Source organism: Juglans regia, chromosome 13 (genome assembly GCF_001411555.2).
Source record: "Juglans regia cultivar Chandler chromosome 13, Walnut 2.0, whole genome shotgun sequence".
In the NCBI taxonomy this organism is placed as follows: Eukaryota; Viridiplantae; Streptophyta; class Magnoliopsida; order Fagales; family Juglandaceae; genus Juglans; species Juglans regia.
In genome coordinates this window covers 25,773,998-25,793,099 of record NC_049913.1, presented here as the reverse complement: position 1 = coordinate 25,793,099, position 19,102 = coordinate 25,773,998, and the positions used below count along the sequence as shown (strand labels likewise).

Below are 19,102 nucleotides of genomic sequence, written 5' to 3'. Positions count from 1 at the left end.
TTGGAAGCCACTTCCTTAGGCGGTAGCAGTCACTGTCGTGACCTTGGAACATGACTATTTTGGATGGACAGATCTAGGGTTTCCTAACTAGATCTAGGCTTTGTCGGGTGAGGGGAGAGGGAGATGTGCGGCGTGAAAGGGTGGGAGGAGAGAGAGGGAAGAGGGAAAAGGGAGGGAGATGGGATTTTAATCTCAACCCTTCATCTTGGAATCTTAGATCTGATCTAACGGTGGGTTTTAAATACTGATTTAACTAACTAAAATGAGAAGGATTAAGATAGAAATATTATATCATAAAGTTAAACTCAACTTTAGTTTATAAAATAATATTATTTTATTATTAAATAAATGATGAAGTTTGTCTTATTTCAACAAGTATTTATGTATCATATATTGGTCTAGAGTTTGTGTATAAACCAGATAATAAAATGTACAACGGACGAAATGTACTAGCGTTGCTACTACATTTTGTGTGTATGATTCAAAATTACATTACATTGTTTAAGGAGAAATATTGCAAATATAGAAAAAATACGAGGATATTGCAAATTTATTGGTATGGAAAATTTTTTAATTAAAAAAATTATTTAAATGATAAAAGAGAAAAAATAAATGCGCCAGAGATATTGTAAAAAGAATATATATATATATATATAAATATATATATATATATAACGAGATTTTTAATGATGTATTTCAGAGAACAAAATACAAAAACCATCTTGGTACTACTGCTCTAATTACTAGATAGCTAGATAGCTTTGTTTTTATCTTCCAGCTCGCAGCATCGATCACCTTGATCATCACCATCATGGTCAATTTTCCCATCCAAACTTGAACGTGTACTGATTCGTTTTCCGGTTGAGTAGGTAAACTCCATCATCTTGTGCTTTCCAAATGCAATGGTTTCGACCGCATTCTCTTTTGATTGCTCTATCACTGACAAGGAAGGCCTTGCTTGTAGACCCATGTCGCAGGTCACACCTGAAAGCCATGCCTCGCCCAACAATGTAATTGAATTCGTACTCCTCCTTGGGCAGAAGAATGTGAAGGGTCAGATCAATGTAGGGTTTCTCATTTTTGCAGTTGACATTAAGTACTTTGTTGCTGAGATTGTTGATAAATTTCACGTAGTGCTTTCTCTCACGAGGCACCCTCGAGGAGCTGCTCAGGCCGAAGGCAAAGACAAGGACCAATGCAAAGCAATAAAGCTTAGCCATCCCCATGCGCTTCATTTCCATGTATATATATGTGCTGAGTTCGAGGATGTGCGTACGAGTATGGCTGAAATATGCAGCCACAGGTCCTTTGTGAATGCCTTTGCAGCCAAAGAATGCCTTGCACACGTACAGAAGCTATACCCAAACACCCATTTCTTTCATGTTATATAATATGTCGTGATTCTTTACTAATTGTAAAGCTGCGGTCTGTCTCATTTTTAGGCCAATAATCCTCAATTGGAATGCAAGGTCGAGCTTGATTTGCTGTGATCAGCTAGCTATTCATCATGTGTACGTACGGACATGCAGGAGGCGGGCGGCCACACGACCGGAGTTAAGAATTTTCCCATTTTCAGCTGAAGAATAGGACTGTGAGGCTCACACAGCCCGCAGCTAGGATTAGTAAATAAGGAGACAAAATTATTATGAGATTAATTATAGAATCCAATGTCTATAAGGGGAGATATAAATTAACCATGCACTCTGATCAGTTACATAGAACCAATTATACACTAATGCTGTAAAAATCACTCGCATTGAAAAATTCTATTTGTAAGCTGGTGTATAAAACACACATTCTATTCCGTTGATACGGCAAAACTTGATTTACCAAAAAAAGTTTATAATTCAAATATCTTATAAATTAAATCATGTCATGTCAACGGTATAAAAAATGTGTTCTCTACACATGCTTATACATAGAACTACTCGATCGTTGGCATTTATGGGCATCAACTATTTCTGGTAGTGGTTTTTTTTTTCTCCTACGTACTCATGATCCTTACATTAAGAAAATTGGACGGACAATCCATTTTCCGATTTAATCGAGAATTTATGTTGAAAATCAGTACAATCTTCGATCTTCTGACTCCTTTATCTACATAAAGGAGACCTAAATGCTAAGTTTTTGTTCCAAGTAAATCACGTACTTTCAGTCTTCCATGATCTAATTACAACTTACAAGGCATAAATCAATGCCGATTAGAGTTGCAATAATCTTGCAAAGTTGCAGGCTTGAAATGAAATCATTAGTTACTCCTTGGACAAGTGATAAAGGAAGGACCAGATCAATTTGAGTTTATTGTTTCTTTCTTGTCTAGGGGAAAAAAAAATACTATTTAAAGCCAAAGTTTAAATTCGAAAGCTTCAATATTTCAATCCCAATGTCACAAATAAAACAAAATCCATTCAACCATTAAATGATATTAAAGAATCAGGGGTTCAGATCCCAAACACACCTAGAGGGGGTAAATAGGTATTTTTCCAATTTACTGGACTATTTAAATTAATAATCAACCAATCAAAGAATCAGATCACAAGAAATAATCAACACAATAATTTTGATAACGAAGTGAAAACTCATTTGAAAAACATCTTTAAAATCTAAAATCACTCCGGGTGTAAGTCATCACCTAAAATTCATTATAGAAATTTAATTCGTTACAACTAATTTAGAAACACTTATAAACTCTTAAAGTAACTAAATCTGGCTTGCAACATCACAAGTATCTCACTCGATTTCTACACATTGGCAATTCAGAAAATCCTTTCAATTAACGAACACACCCATACCAATGGACTCAACAATACTCGAATACAAGCACAATGTGATGATGTAGGTCTGTTTATCAAGAGAGTCAATCTTCAATGCGCAATGAATTTCCTTAGAATTTTCTCTCAAAAATATAATGAATATGGCAAATTTGGCCTCTCTCCACACCCTAGAAGTTGTGCATGTTATTTTATATATACTTCAGGTTTGAGTAGACCAATTAGAGAGTCTAGAAAAATCCTAGTGAAAAAGTGATCTTCAAAATTTTCACTGAGCAAACTTTCTAACCAGTTTTTCAGTCGCTACATTGTTGAGCTCTTTTGACCTCGTAAACATTAGAATTAGGAGATTCTTTTGAAACATAAATTTGTAGATAATTGAGTTAACTTTTCAACGCCACCAATATCACCTCAATCTGATATGGAAATAAGAACATGACAAAATATTATTTTTACACTTAACAGATATATACATCATTCAGTCAGTAGCTTTAGCATTGAAGTGTTCTGTCTTTCTTATAAGCTTTCAATAAAACCTAAACCTTTTTGCTATCTACAAATTTCTCAATCTGTATGCCGCAGTAAGAGGACAAACAAACAAATGAAGATACTATACAGCATGCCCTCAAAATTATACACACCGAAAATGCGCCAGCGAGCAAGAATTTTTGGATTCTATTCTGCCTCATTCTTGTCAACTGAACCCAGCATTAATCGTTCTCTTTATTCCATGTTAGATCTCTGCCATGAAATGTAAATTCCTTCCTATTCCTTCTGAGTGTGGCCATTCAAATCAGATGATTCCAGAAACAATGGAAGCCATAGTTCCACACGAGTTCCACCTGCCCCAAGGGCAGCATCTGTGGTCCGGGGAGATATGATACGGAGTACACAGCCGTAACTCTCTAGTATCTCACGAGCAACAGCTATCCCAGCAACAAAGTTCCATGTCATATTATCTTCAACCATATCTTCCGAAAAGAGATCTGCTCCAAATGGTGTGAGGGAATGCATCTGCGTCTGCATGCCAAAGCAACCATAGACAATTTATATCTAATAAAAAAACATGGGCAAAAAACAGACTACGGGAACCACAATGGTAATGATCTATTGATCGCAGACCACTTTTTTATATCAGCAACATAAATTCCTCAGAATTTTTATCCATAAAGTATCCAACCCATGCAAAAAAGAGATTTTTAAAGTTCTTTATATAGTAAATGTTACATTAGAGTCTTGGACAAATCATAGCATTGAGCAGAAACCAACCATGAGTTCAGTCTTCAAAGTGTGTGAACTAAAAAATGGTAAAAGAGCTCTAAATTCAAAGAATGCAAGTAAATGGGGCAGATTTAGACAGAATAATTGGTTTGGGAAAGAGTGGAGAGGGGGAATGGAATAATTTCTTTGTTGGCAAATGATGCATAATGTCTAAAAAGTATCGAGGGGTCAAAACATAACTTCAAAACAATTCACATACAAACGCAAACACACCATATATGACAGGCCATGGTCACCCTCAACCCACTGAAACCATCCTTGTGAATAGATAGTTCCCCTTAAATATACTCGTACAAAAGGAACACTGGCCCAAGAATTACCTAGTTCATATGGCTTATTGGATGGTTTAGGATCAGTGATACAAGTATTAATACGTACATACATATGCACAAATATATTATATGTATTCATATGTGACACAGAAGGGACTCCACAACGTTTTGTTTGATTATTTGAAACAGGTCGGCAGAGAGGAGAGTTCATTTTTTTTATCGCTAAATGAGAGGAGAATTCATCACATTTACCATATAGTGCATATCAGGCCCATCATCGTCAATAACTACAAGGGAACCACCTGCCGGTGCTCCAGTAGACACAATTTCAACCTTTCCTCCAACATGTGTACGCAATAATGCACCCTCAATCAAATTGCTCAGGGCCTGCCGCAAAGCAGGTTCTTCCACAGCAACTTGCAGGGGATCTGAAAGTTCACTTAGTTCTACTACACGTTGTTGCTTATGAGCAAGAGGTCTCACAGCCTCAATCAAATCTGCCAACACAGTAGAAATATTGCATGGTCTTCCTAACATAAAGAAAAAACATAAGCAAAAGGAAATTTTCAAATTTAAGACTAATGAATAAGATCAGATTTAAAGTATCCTGCATTCAAAAAGAAAAAGATAGATGTTTGGGCTTTGGTTAGGTTCTCCCTAGACAGACCCATTGCACAGAGGCCAAAATCAAGAAAAGGGAAGATGTTGAAGGAAGAAAATAGAACAAAAAAAATTGAGTCCTAACTTATAATGTCCAGTTAATTGGAGAGGGTCCTGGATACCCCCCTCCATTCACAAGATTGAGTACCAATTTACCTAATTCCATGCTGTAGAGGTGCAAGCGCCAGGGGTGGGAGGGGCATCTCTAAATCCTTGGCTACAGCATTTAGAGAAAGTGGCTCGAGAGACTTTTGCACCTTATTTTTTGAACCATCGCTTGAAAGGTTATTTGGTAACTGAGACCTCACCGACTCATGGGCATAAGTAGAATTGTGCACTTTCTTCAATGTTTCATCATTGTAGTGAACTATATTAGCCTAGAAAAACAAAAGTTCGTTAACATGATAATATCAGAAACACAACTGCCTTCTTAAACTTAATAAATAAAATTAACAAGACTGTCAAAAAAATAAAAATTAAAATTAACAAGATAACATTATAGAAAGAAGTTAATTTAAGAAGAGTTATTCTACTTACAAGCCGGTGTATAGATTACACAATCCACGTCACTTAAATGGTAAGATTTGATTTGTAAGATTCAAATTTTAAAATTTATCTTCCAAATAAAATGATGCAATGTCTGCACTTTACTAGGTGTGTTCTTCACACCAGCTTATAAATAGAATTTCCCATTTAAGAAAGCTCTATAAGAACACAACATTTTCTCTTTTAAATGGAGGTACCAAGGAGGTACCTGGTAGACAAGAAGTACATAAGAAAGAGTCAACTTACACCTCGTTTGGATTGAGAAACCATCTCAACTCATCTCATCATTATAACTTTCTCAAATTCCCACACAAAATACAAGAAACAATTCAACTTTTTCAAATCAAAATTAAACTTTTTTAAATCCCAAAACAATAATAATATTAAAAAATAATATTCTAACAATATTTTATTCAACTTTTACTTTTATCTAAAACCATCTCATCTCATCTCACTGTCCAAACGGTGGCTTAGTCATGACTTAATGTGAAAAGGATCGATAACCTAGAAAAGAAATATAAGGCAAAGTACTTATCAAAAAAATAGGTGCAGCCAGCCATATGTAGAGAGTGAGGCATCTTATCCAAATCATTTGAGAAATCTACCCTTATCAACATTATCGTAAATGTTAACACAATAGAGAGTGAAATGACACAAAGGTTACTTGAAAATGTGTGGCCCCATTCTAATAGAGTCTGGATGTTTTGCCAAAATGGAAATTATAAAAGAAATGTCAAAATTCTGAACAAAAACACGGCACTAAAAGGAATAGCATAAAAGAAGCCATGGCTTGCCTATGAAAGCGTGTGTGTATTCTGAGAGAGAGAGAGAGAGAGAGAGAGAGAGAGAGTGCCTTTGTCAAGTAAACTGCATCCTGGAGTTGTTGAAGGGTATCTCTAATATGATCACCTTGCACCAGTATGTCTTTGATAATGTCATAAGAAATCTGCAAGATTGTTTCTTTCAGCCGTAACAAATTACAAATGAAAAAAATATATATTCATAATTAAATTCCAGGTTACATAAGCACCACAACGCATGTACCTCACTTTTCTTCAACTGAATAGATAGCATTTTACCTAAAGTCCGAATGCTAGAAAGAGGACCACGAATCTGTTAGAGATTTAATGGAAGAACAATCGCAATAAGTTAAAAGCAACTGTATAAGCCGAAAAACAACAGCAGTCAGCAAGGCATCTTACTTGCTCAACCAGATCACACATCCTGACATTATTTTGCCATGATGATTGCTGGAGCAACATTGCTTTCTGTCCAAGAAGCAAAGCAGATAAAGCCCATCAACACACATAAAAAGTCAAATCTCAAATATTCCAGGCAGAAATACCAGCTTTCCACAAGAGAAAACAAAATATATAGTGATGGAAAAATAACATAAGCCAAGAAAGAGTAACTAAGGAGGCTTATAACTAATGTATTTCAGACTTGAAATCCTTGTACTTGTAGTAACACTTTCAGTTTGACACTCTTGTATATAAGGTTTGGAGTTCAAAAAATGGAATTCTGTTTTGACTCTTATTTTAGTTCTCCAAAATGAGACACTCATATAATGATTCTTTTGCACATGCTTCGAAATCAATGAGTACAGATTCAATTAACGAGTTACAAATGACAGGCACAAGACATATGAAAGCATCCATTGGCACCAACAAGAGCACAGACAACTTTAATCACACGTTATTAAATAGGACCGATATGAGTAAATTGTCACAGCGTACTACTGCACTACATTCGAAAAATCACGCCCAAATTAGACACTCGCAATGTACCTGATCCATAACATATGCCATTGCTAGAGACCGAGAGATGTTGATAGCATTTGCTCTCTGCTCGGCACTAAACCTGTACATACTCATTGGCTCATTCTTGACACTTTGAATTTCCCAGGATTTGATACCCGACCCTGGAGGCAAAGAATATGCTTCCTCCGGAGAAGGGAAGTAGTGAATCAAATCATGCGCTTCACTCACCACATCCTCACACGCTCCTGGCTCCGACATCGGAAGCTCGGCAACCAAGAACCCCACCACAAACGGGTTTTTCACCATCGGAAAGACCACGGCCCTGTTCTCAGGCACGAAGACTTCTACCTACATTTAAATTTCAAATTCATTGAATTCCATCAAATAACAGCAATAACTATTATCGATTGAAAATAATAGTCAGGCATACACCAAAATCAAAATGTCATACTTGTTGATTGGAAAGGGCAGCTTCTGCTGCGCGCAAACCCGTGGGAACACCGAAAGTGCCGACTAATATCACAGTGTCGGACACATCCACTCCTCCAGGATAAACGGTAGCGCGACGTAGCTCTAGACGGTCCATCACATAACTACCGGCTGGCCTTACATAGACCTGCATAAAACACAACCGGTTCATTACTTCTCTTTTTAATTTAGCAACAGTAATTTTCTAGACACATTTTAGCAAAACTTCAAACTTTCCAGGCAGCCAAACAGGAGGTTTAAGGAAAATGAAAGCACGGACAGACAGACCGAGAGCTGAGCGTCGGGATCAAGAACTCGGCGAAAGAGGTCTAACTGTTCGATACAGAGTCGCTGAAAATCAGGGCTCGGAAGAACCAGGCGACTCTTGTGGTCCTTTTCGGTCCTCTGCAAGAACTCAACGGGGGAGGTGGAAGCTTTGCGAATGGCGGAGGCGACGGCGGAGGCGGAGGAGACCAGGGGTCCCTCGGGTTCATCGTGGTTAGATACGTGGCGGAGCGTGTGGGGGTTAGGATTAGTGAGGGAAGAGGAAGCGTGGGTGAAGAGGAGGAAGGGGCGTCTTCTATGATTGGGAACGTAAGGTCTGAGAGAGCGAAGGGAGCTGATATTGGTGCAGAAATGGAGGTTAATGGCGAGAGATTTGGGGTTGGAGAGAGGTGGTCGAGGAGTAGTTGCAGACAGTAGCATCGTAGACGATGGATTGGAGGGGAAGGCCAGAGGAGAGTGGATGGAGCCAAATCCACAGGTAAGCGACTTGGCCGTTGAAAGGCTGAAAGCTGTATGGACGAGATGAAACAAAACAAAAAAGGGAAGGCAAAAAGTGGATGGTATTTTCAAACTTCCAACGACGCCGTTTCGTTATTTCTATCAACCAAATACACAGTTGCTTAGTCATTTGGTGCTGCTACCCACCCAAGGATTACCTCTTTAATTGACAGCCTATGAAAGGGAAACGCAAACCGACGCCAACATCTCTTCTTTGGAATCCGGTATAGCGAATCTCCGCCCAATCGGCTTTAGTGCATGGAATTTTCGTCCGGTTGGATTATGACATTCCATCGATTCATTTTATCTAATTATTATAATTTTTTTATAAAATTATAAATAGATCATTCAGCATATATCACTAATAGTACCACTAATTATAAATTTATTAATTTTTTTTAAATTTCTTTCAAGTATTTTTTTAATATTTTTAATCATTAAAAAGAAAATAAAAAATATATATATAATTTTACTAATAATCACTTTCTTAACTATTAAATAAAAAACTTAAAAATTAAAAAAATCAAAATGCATGAGTGGTAAGTTTGAGAGGCTCTACTAGTATTTTTCTTTTTTCAAATTCTCATACAAAATATAATAAACAATTCAACTTTTTCAAAATTTAAAAAAATAATAATATTAAAAAATAATATTTTATTCAATTTTCATCTTAACTAAGGGTATAAAACAAATAGGCAAATCGGTTGAACCGGACCGGATCAGGCTGAATCTGTGACTTTGATCCAGTTTGTAAGCAGTCTGGTGCGGTACCGGTTCTTAAGAACCAAAACCGGTCCCAAAATGATGTGGTGCCGATTTTTATACTTTGAAAATCAGTTTAAATCGAACAGGACCGGTGTATATATTTATAATTTTTATATTATATTATATATTAAATTGTTAATTAATATAAAATGAAATTCTAATCTTATTATAGGGGTCTACAGGAACTACTGGAACTGGCAGGGAACAGATTAGACTGACCGACGGAGCACTGAACCGGCCAAAATAGGCAAGGAACTGGTCGGCGAGCAAGAGGAATTAAGGAAAAACCGATATTGGCGGTTCGGCACTGGTTTAAACTCCAGGAAAATCGCTGAACCCGCCGATCTGGTCTATTTCTATTTTTTTAATATATATATAAATAGCGTCATTTCACTTAAATGAGTGAAACAGCATCGTTTTAAGGATCTGAAAGTTAAATATATATATATATATATATATATTTAATAGAACAGTGTTGTTTGGCTTTTACCCCTACCCATTTTCTTCTTTCCCGTGTCGTCTTCTTCCTCTCTGCAACTTTCTTCTTCTTTCCTGGCAGACAGCTGCGCAACGCTTCTTCCTTCTTCTTCAGTTCCTAACTTCATCTTCCTCCTCCTTCACAGAAAATGTCGACGGTAGATCAAAGACTGCACCGACACACATTGAGACAGATATGATCGATTTTCTCTCCCAAAATCCATAGTTTTGGCTGGTTCAATAGACTCATGACAGACGTCGGTGGTGTCTCAGTTTGGCGTCGAAACCGACGATGAACCCATCAGTGTACAAACCTATCTTCTTATTCAAGTTTTTTAATCTTATAACATAAAATTAATATAACATGTGATATAATATAAAATTAATCTTATAATATAAATATAACATTTTATATAACATATAAATTTTAATCTTATAATATAAAATTAATATTGTTGACGTCGTGTTTCGCATGCCTGGGCAAATCCACACCCCTAGTGCTGCGATGTGAATTATTTGGCGCCCTCGGCAGTGTTCCGATGCGGCTGTATGGTGGCGACTTGTACGTTGATGACAGTGAATGGAAAATAAGTGCAAGAAATAATAAAGAGAGACGACACAAAATTTATGTGGTTTGGCAATATGCCTACATCCACGGGGTTTGCGGAGAGAAGTCTCCAATATAATATATATATATATATATATGTGTGTGTTTACAATCACTCATGGATCATCATGCCTCACTGTGTAGAGAAGTTGGAGCTCTTCCTCTCTGTATATTTCCATTGATTCATTCGTCTGGATCGTCCCCTTTTCATCAGTTCAGAAGAAGTCTCCTTTTTTAAGGTTGTTCAGGCATCCCTTTTTATGGTGGCGACTTGTACGTCGATGACAGTGAATGAAAAATAAGTGCAATAATAATAAAGAGAGACGACACAAGATTTATGTGGTTTGGCAATATGCCTACGTCCACGGGGTTTGCGGAGAGAAGTCTCCAATATAATATATATATATATGTGTGTGTGTTTACAATCACTCATGGATCATCATGCCTCACTGTGTAGAGAAGTTAGAGCTCTTCCTCTCTGTATATTTCCATTGATTCATTCGTCTGGATCGTCCCCTTTTCATCAGTTCAGAAGAAGTCTCCTTTTTTAAGGTTGTTCAGGCATCCCTTTTTATAGGCTTGTCTGACCCTCTACTACACATGCCAGTCTGCCTTTGGTAAATCTCCCTTGCGTGATTCCTTTGCCTTCCTCTTCTGACCCTTTGTCACTTTACTACCCCAATATCTCTCTTGTCCCCCTATCCCTCTAACATGTGTAGCCCTCATGTCTCACTCAAGTCCCTTCTATCCCCCTAACATGGTCCCCTTTTTATCTTTAATAATGGCTTGATAGGCTTAGCCCTATTTTTATGGGCCATGGGTATTTTTACCCCAACAAACATAACATAAAATTTTAATATTAAACACAAATATTAATATTAAGTTATTAATATAAACTTACTTTTGATATATATATATAACACATTTTTGGCATAATAAATTATAATATAAATTATTTTTATAAATACATTTTTACACATTTGATCATATATAGTATATACTCGTATAAAAAGTCTAGAACTTATATAGACTATAGTTAAATTCAATACTATAGTAATATGTGTTAATTATTATCAAATAATGTACTTTTATTATAATATAAATATAATAAAAGTTTAGTATATGTAAACATCATATTATTACTAACATAGATAATCTATAAAACTGGAAAAATCGAATCGGACAAGATCGAAACTGGAAGTTCCAATTTTGGCAGTGAATCGGTTCGGTATCGATTCTTAAATTTTCAAAACTGGTGTAAACTGATTCAATTTTAAACAATGTATAAAACCAGACCCGTTACACTCATAATCTTAACTCATCGCATGTCAACTCATTATCCAAACCTCCCTTTAGTGCATGAATGGATTGCAATTGGAAATATAATTTATAATTGTAAGTTTTATAATTTATAGCTGAACTAATAAATTCTATTAGTAAAAAGTTATTTACATGTTGATAACTATATGTTTGAAACAATTATAAATATGTTACATTTATTTAGAAATAAATTTAAAAAATATTTTTAGAACTAGAAATGACGATCATTAAATTTTTTAAAAAATTAAGACAAAATTTTTAAAAATTTAAAAGTTGTAATTATATAAAAGTTGTATAGGTATTTTTACTCATTGACAATCTTTTTAAAATTGGATCTACATTTTGGGTTATTCAAAAAAGCACGTTTGATGATGTTTTTCCTCAAACATACTTTTTAACTTATTTAAAATTAAAAAATACTTTAATATGTGATATTTAAATAACTTAATTTTTCTATAAAAAATTTTTTTAAAGATATTTAAACACTTTTTAATACTCTTAATACAACCCCAACCAGACCCTTAGCCACAGGTGATTTCCATTCATTGAAGTTTGCTTTCCATTCATCGGAATTCGGAGTCGGAATTCGGAGTAGCTCCGAATATCTATTCGGAGTCGAAGTCGGAGTCGGAGCTCCAAGAAGCTCCGATTCCGACTCTGAAATTTTTTTTACTGAACACTTGCGCTCGAGCGAGGTGTCGAGCGCAAGTCGAGCACACATTGTATTGAATACTGGCTCGAGCGACATGTCGAACGGAAGTCGAGCGAACCTCTCTAGAAGAGTTCCGCTCGAGCGCCACGTCAAGCGCACGTCGAGCTCCGATCTTATGTCGGAGCTCCGACCTCCGATCGGAGTCGGACTCCGACTCCAGTTCGGAGTCGGAGTCGGAGCTCCAATTTGGCTCCGACTCTTGTCGGAGTTGGAGGTCGGAAACGAGCACTCCGACTCCGTCGGAGTCGGAGCCCAGCCCTAGTCTCAACCATAGTTTTATCGGGTATGGTACGAGAGAAACCAGCTTTAGGTAACTTCTAGCATTCACATCGGGATGAGCAAATTTTTTTCTAAATTGTAGTTCAAAATCATTTTTTCTTAAATTGTACTCATATTTCCAAAATTTCTTTACATCTCACTCCTTATTTTTTTTCTATTATATTAAAATAATATTTTTTTATTAATTTTTTATTATTTTCTCTACTCATATCTTTTTACATCTTTAACTACTCATTCTTTTGAATTTTAAAGAATGAGCGGGTTGAAAATTTTTTAACTTATTTTTTTTTTCATATTTTCATAATTATTTAATTATTTGTTGTACCCATATTTTAGACTTTTCATCTTAACAAATGTTTTTTTAAAACTACTTATCTTTCTAAATGATAATATTTTTAATTCTATACTTTTGTAACCATAATATTTTTAAAAAAAAATTATATTTTCACAAATGGTCAATTTTAAAAAAAAAAATTGGATCATCTCAATCGTGACATTTTTTTCAAATTTCAACTACAACAAATATGAGCATGAGATAAAGTGTAGATAATTGAAAGAAGAATTTATTTTACTGATTATAATAAATTATTTATAAAAAATTATTTAAGAATGAATAGTAATTTCCAATATTTAGGGAGGCGTTGTTCAAATTCCAAGACTTTTCCCTAAAATAGTCAGTCAAATGGAGAGGGTTTTTGTCAAAAATTTAAATTTTTTTACTATAGTTTAAGGAAGAAGGTGTTACGCGATGTGGATGCTCAGGGTGAAAGATTAATGTTGTGTTTGAGTAGTAAAGTGATCTCAGATATTCTATGAATAGTAATAAAAAGATAATAAAAAATATTGAAAATAGTAAATAATAGTGAAAAGTAAGCGAAAAATAATAATAAATAATGAATAATTATGGAATATTTCACTACCCAAACTAACATAAATTTAAACTAAAAAATCACCAAACCGAAGTAAATTGGTTGGTCTGATCCGATTTCATGACCGTATTTTTAAAATAATAATAATTATGTTTCCTTGATATAAATTTACTCATATGCATTAATATTAATATTAAGTTATTAGTATATTATTATTTATTTTTATGTATTAAGTTATATACTTACGTGTACAATATGGTATAAGTATATCATATATGTATATTATATAGTAGTTAGTGACTTGGTACATACTACATAGTATTTATCTAACTTATCATATGTACTTACATGCATGTTTTAGGCTTAGCCCTTAGGTATGTTGTTAAATGCATGTAATAGACTAACTAGTGTATATTGGTTAATTATTTTTTTGTTTATATGCATGATATTTTGGGCTCTAAGATTTATATTTAGATTAAGTCTCCGTTTGGAAAGTGAAAGTATTGTATCTCATCTCATCATTACAACTTTTCAAATTTTAAAATAATAATAATAATATTAAAAAATAATATTTTTTTTTAATTTTCTACTTTCATCTAAAACCAACTCATCTTATCTCACTATTCAAGCTACATCTAAAATAATATTATACATTTGACTAGAAAAACCAACTAACCCAACAAAAAGTCAAAAAATGAATCAATCGTTAACCAAAAAGAAAAATTGAGAAAACTGAAAATACGGGCGCCTTTAGTGAATCGATCGGTTCCAATTTTTATAATTAAAAAAATCGTATGAATTAATTCGCCAAATAATCTCAAAATTGAACGAACCAAATTTGATCACCCCTTTAGGATGTATTTGAGATTGCGGTATGAGTTTAAAAAGTATTTAAATAGATTTAAAAAATTTTTAATAGAAAAATTAAGTTAGTTGTGTATTTACCTATCAAAACATTTTTAATTTCAAATAAATTAAAAGTACATTTGAGGATAAGCATCATTTTGATACTTTTTTTCAAAAATGCTTTTCGAGATAATGTTGAACGTAATTTAAATTTTAAAAAGATTATCAATAGATAAAAATATCTATACAACTTTTAGATAATTACAACTTTTAAACTTTTAAAAATATAATCATAATCTTTAAAAAATCAAATAATCGTAATTTATATTTCAGAAATGACTTTTTTAATTTGTTTCCAAACAAATTAATATATTTAAAAGTGTTTTAAATATATGGTTATCAAATAGTAAATAATTTTTTAATAGTAAAACTAATTACTTAAAATATCAGTTATAAGCTATATTGCAGTGGGAAATATAGCTTATAACTTTAGGGCTTATATCTTATAATTTAAGTAATAAATTTTACCATTAAAAATTTATTTACTGTTTGGTAATCATATGTTTAAAATAATTTCAAACATGTTACGTACATTTGTTTGGAAACAAATTAAAAAAGTATTTTCTAAAGTATAAATGAGGATTATTTATTTCTTAAAGATTATGACCATATTTTTTAAAGTTATAATTATCTAAAAGTTATATAGATATTTTCTTTCATTAACGATATTTTTAAAATTTAAATTACATTCTGCATTATTTGAAAAAACACGTTTGAGAAAAATAAACATATTTTTTAACTTCTTTGAGATTAAAAAAATACTTTAATATATAACATCTAAACAATTCATTTTTTCAAGCTATTAAAATTATTGAAATATTTTTTAAAGAGTAATGCAATTCATCATTCCAATTCTCATAATTCTCTTATGATGTGACATTAGATGATTGTAGTCTATTTATTATATTTTACTTGTAAACCTATCATCTAATGTCACATCATGAGAGGATGAACAAAATGATGACGAGTAGATTTTTTCTTTTTTAAAATTCCTAATGCAACTCCAATCTGGACCTTAGTTAAGTCTACCCATTGTAAAGCTAAGAAAGATTTTCAGAAAGCGAAAGAAGCAAGAGAGAAATAAAATGGTGGAAATGATAGCATTGAAGGAAGAAATGAAATGAGAAAATGAGTTAAAATTTAAGTGAGATTCTCCCTCGCTGCTCCTCTCCCTGGAGATTCTCTGCACCTCACAATGAATTATCACTCCTTAAATAGAGCAAAATACAAACTCAACTTTGCAGTTCAGATCAAACAAGCGACATGGAGATGGACTCTCTAATTCAATAAACAGAAGCACTATCATGGGAAGATCTCAACCTCACTCCAGCCATAGAAATTGCAAAAGAAACCACAGAACTTGCATTAGTGGGAAGAATAGACAACCAGACCACTAAACAAAATCTCATTGCATGCAAGCTCCAAATTAAGCAGCTTGAAATTTTATCAAAAAATCCCACATTGAAGACTTGGGTGTAAATATTTTCCTCTTCACTTTCCAGACAGCTTGAGATAAACAAATAATCATTAGTCAAGCCCCATGGAACTTCAAGGGACATCTGCTCATTCTAAAGCCATGGCCTGTTGGATCTACATGGCATGAGATAAGTTTAAATATATCAGTTTTCATGTGCAAATGCATGGCCTTACACTGGATCATATGACTATTGCAAATGCCAAAAAAATTGAGAAAGCTCTTGGAACTTTAATGGAGGTGGATGTTGATCCACACTTTGGAATAGCATGCAAAAAACTCATAAGAATCAAGGTGGAAATAGACAAAACAAAGACCCACTTAAGCAGGGACTTTGGCTCCTAAGAGATTACAACATAGAAACATGGGTCTATTTCAAGTATGAGAGGCTATCGGATTTTTGTTATGCATGTGGTAGGCTGGGTCACTCACAAATCTTTTGCACTTTTCTAAAAGTTATCCCCACCCAACTTCCCTTTGGACATTGGCTTAGAGCTGAAAATCATATTTCTGGAATTATCCTACCACCATAACAAGTTTGATAATTATTCAGGAAGCCTAGACTAAACATTTTAATGGGAATCCGGCCTTCATATTATGCAGCAAGATTAAGGCCACTAAAGAAGCTATAAAAAAATGGAACAAAGTCCACTTCAGCAAGATGCAAGTTAATATTCAAAAAATAGAAAGTGAGCTCAATTAGATCCAGTGCAATGTTCCAAGTCTGCAAAGTCTAGCCAAAGAAAAGCAGTTACAAGCCAAGCTCCAAGATCAACTGCAGCATGATGAAGAAACGCTATGGCGTCAAAAATCACGAATTAATTGGCTCACTACAATGGATCTGAATACAAAGTTCTACCATCTCTCCACAACAATTCGACGTAGAGGCAATGGGATCGACTCCATCAAAATCAGCCCAAGTAATTGGACAATGGACCAAGATATCATTGAAATGTCTTTCATTAATTATTTTAGGTCTATATATGCCACTTTGAATTCAGTTATTTCAAAAGACTTGGAAAATCTTTTTGAACAGCAAATAACAGATTAAGATAATGATTTTCTAACTGCACTTCCTATGGAGGAAGAAATTTATGGAGCGCTAAAGAAAATTCCAAATCATAAAGCCCCAGGCCTAGACAACATGACATTTATTTTCTACAAATATTATTGGAAGACCATCAAAAGAGAAGTCATTGCTATAGTCCAAAATTTTTTCCGAAGTGAAACATTGTTGAAGCTGATGAACCATACCAATATAGTGCTTATCCATGCTCTCCTCGAAATTATCGACCAATCAGTTTGACCAATGTCATATATAAAACCATTACAAAAATCCTGGCGAACCACTTAAAGAAAACGCTCCCAAATATTATATCCCATTTTAAAACAGCTTTTGTCCCGGGTCGCAACATCAAGGAAAATTCTATAATTTCCCATGAGTTGTTTCACCATCTCAAGTGGAAGACGGGGAAAAAGGGCCAAATGGCGATAAAATTAGATATGGAGAAAGCTTTCGACTATATTTAATGTGATTTTCTTTTTGCTGTAATGAAGACATTAGGATATAGCAGTACATGGATCAATTGGATTAAAGAGTGAGTAACAACAGCCTCTTTCTCAGTTCTCATAAATGGTTCTCCAATGGGTTTTTTCAAAGCACAAAGAGGTCTCAGACAAGGAGATCCAATCTTTTCTTTCCTTTTCATTTTATGCACGAAGGTGCTTCCAGACTAATAGCAAAACCAAAAGCTACAGGGAATATGGAAGGAGTTAAATTGAATCGAATCTACCCCAATATATCTCATTTATTTTTTGCAGATGATCTAATAATTTTTGAGAAAGCAGATGAAAATATGGTCCAAACCATCAGTGACAATCTAGAGAAATACCAAGCTTGGTCAAGCCAGAAAATCAACAAGGCAAGATCATCAATTTTCATAGCCCGAAATACCAACCAAGCCACAAGAGCGATGATCCTGGCCAAAATGCAAAGCAAAGAATCAACATCCAGAATGAAGTACTTGGGAATTCCGACATCTTTTGAAAGGTCAAAGAAAGTGAACTATAAAGAGCTAATAGACAACATAAACAGGAAGTTGGAGGGTTAGCAATAAAATTATTATCACAGGCAAGCAGAACAATGCTTATTAAGATAGTGGCAAGCTCGATCCCCATGTACCAAATGTCCACGCATATATTGTCGAAATAAGTCTGCAAAGCGCTATATAAAAGTTTTAAGAATTTCTGGTGGGGAACAACAAAGGAGAAAAAGCACAAGCTATATTTGAAATCTTGGAAATCGATTTGCCAACCTAAAAAAGAAGGAGGATTGAGATTAAGGTTAATGGAGAATATGAATTTAGCACTCCTAGCAAAAACAGAATGGGAAATGAGCCAAACCAATTCAGGTCTGTGGCATTCACTATTTTTCAAGAAATATTTGAGCAAAAATTCATTCTGGCAGGCAACCTCAAAAGTGGTGGATTCATGCTTATGGAAAGGAATTTTGAAGATGAAAAAACTACTAGAAAAAGGTACATGCTTCCAAATCTACAATGGTTTTTCGGTTAAAGTATGGTAAGACCCATGGATACCAACTACAGAAAATTTCAGGCCACAACCATTGAACCAAGATACTGAAATCTCTCAATCTCTTAAAGTCTCTGATCTTATCAACCAAATAACCAACACCTGAAACATTCAAAAATTGCAAAATCTTTTCAAGCAGGAAAGCTTACGAGAAATTCAAAAAAATCATTTGCCTTATGCCAACCAAAGTTCAGACTGTTTGATTTGGATAAACAACCAAAAGGAAATTTTTTGTCAAAACTGCTTACCATATTGCAGCAAACTTCACAAATACACCTGAAACATTCAAAAATTGCAAAATCTTTTCAAGCAGGAAAAATATGGAAACTAAAAATTCATGATCGCCGTAAACTCCTCTTATGTAAAGTTTTTTGGAACATAATACCAACTAAAAAAAGACTGAAGAGCTTCATTCCAAATCCCCCATCCATTACTTGTCCGCTATGCGAAGGAAAAGAAGAAACTATGTTCCATCTTTTTATTGAATGCCTAATCACCATAATTTTATGTAGGCAAAGCAGCTGGCCACTAAATCTTTCATCGCTGGGGATCACCACAAT

The 19,102-nt window shown here is 34.3% G+C and overlaps 2 protein-coding genes across 2 annotated transcripts; both read right to left on the bottom strand.

Moving 5' to 3' along the window:
- Positions 1 to 555: 555 nt before the first annotated feature.
- On the bottom strand, positions 556 to 1,353 carry LOC109019033 (S-protein homolog 7-like). Its single transcript, XM_019001259.2, has one exon. The coding sequence runs from the start codon at positions 1,239 to 1,241 to the stop codon at positions 816 to 818; it is 426 nt and encodes a 141-aa protein (XP_018856804.1). The 5' UTR covers positions 1,242 to 1,353; the 3' UTR covers positions 556 to 815.
- A 1,835-nt stretch (positions 1,354 to 3,188) lies between these two features.
- Positions 3,189 to 8,571, bottom strand: LOC109019032 (chloroplast sensor kinase, chloroplastic). The gene is made up of 9 exons (XM_019001258.2): positions 8,047 to 8,571; positions 7,742 to 7,906; positions 7,318 to 7,638; positions 6,733 to 6,798; positions 6,575 to 6,643; positions 6,384 to 6,476; positions 5,141 to 5,361; positions 4,577 to 4,850; positions 3,189 to 3,791 (listed from the first exon to the last, which is right to left on the bottom strand). Exons 1-9 carry the CDS (start codon positions 8,461 to 8,463, stop codon positions 3,537 to 3,539), a joined length of 1,881 nt encoding a protein of 626 aa, XP_018856803.1. The 5' UTR covers positions 8,464 to 8,571; the 3' UTR covers positions 3,189 to 3,536.
- Between the last annotated feature and the right edge of the window lie 10,531 nt (positions 8,572 to 19,102).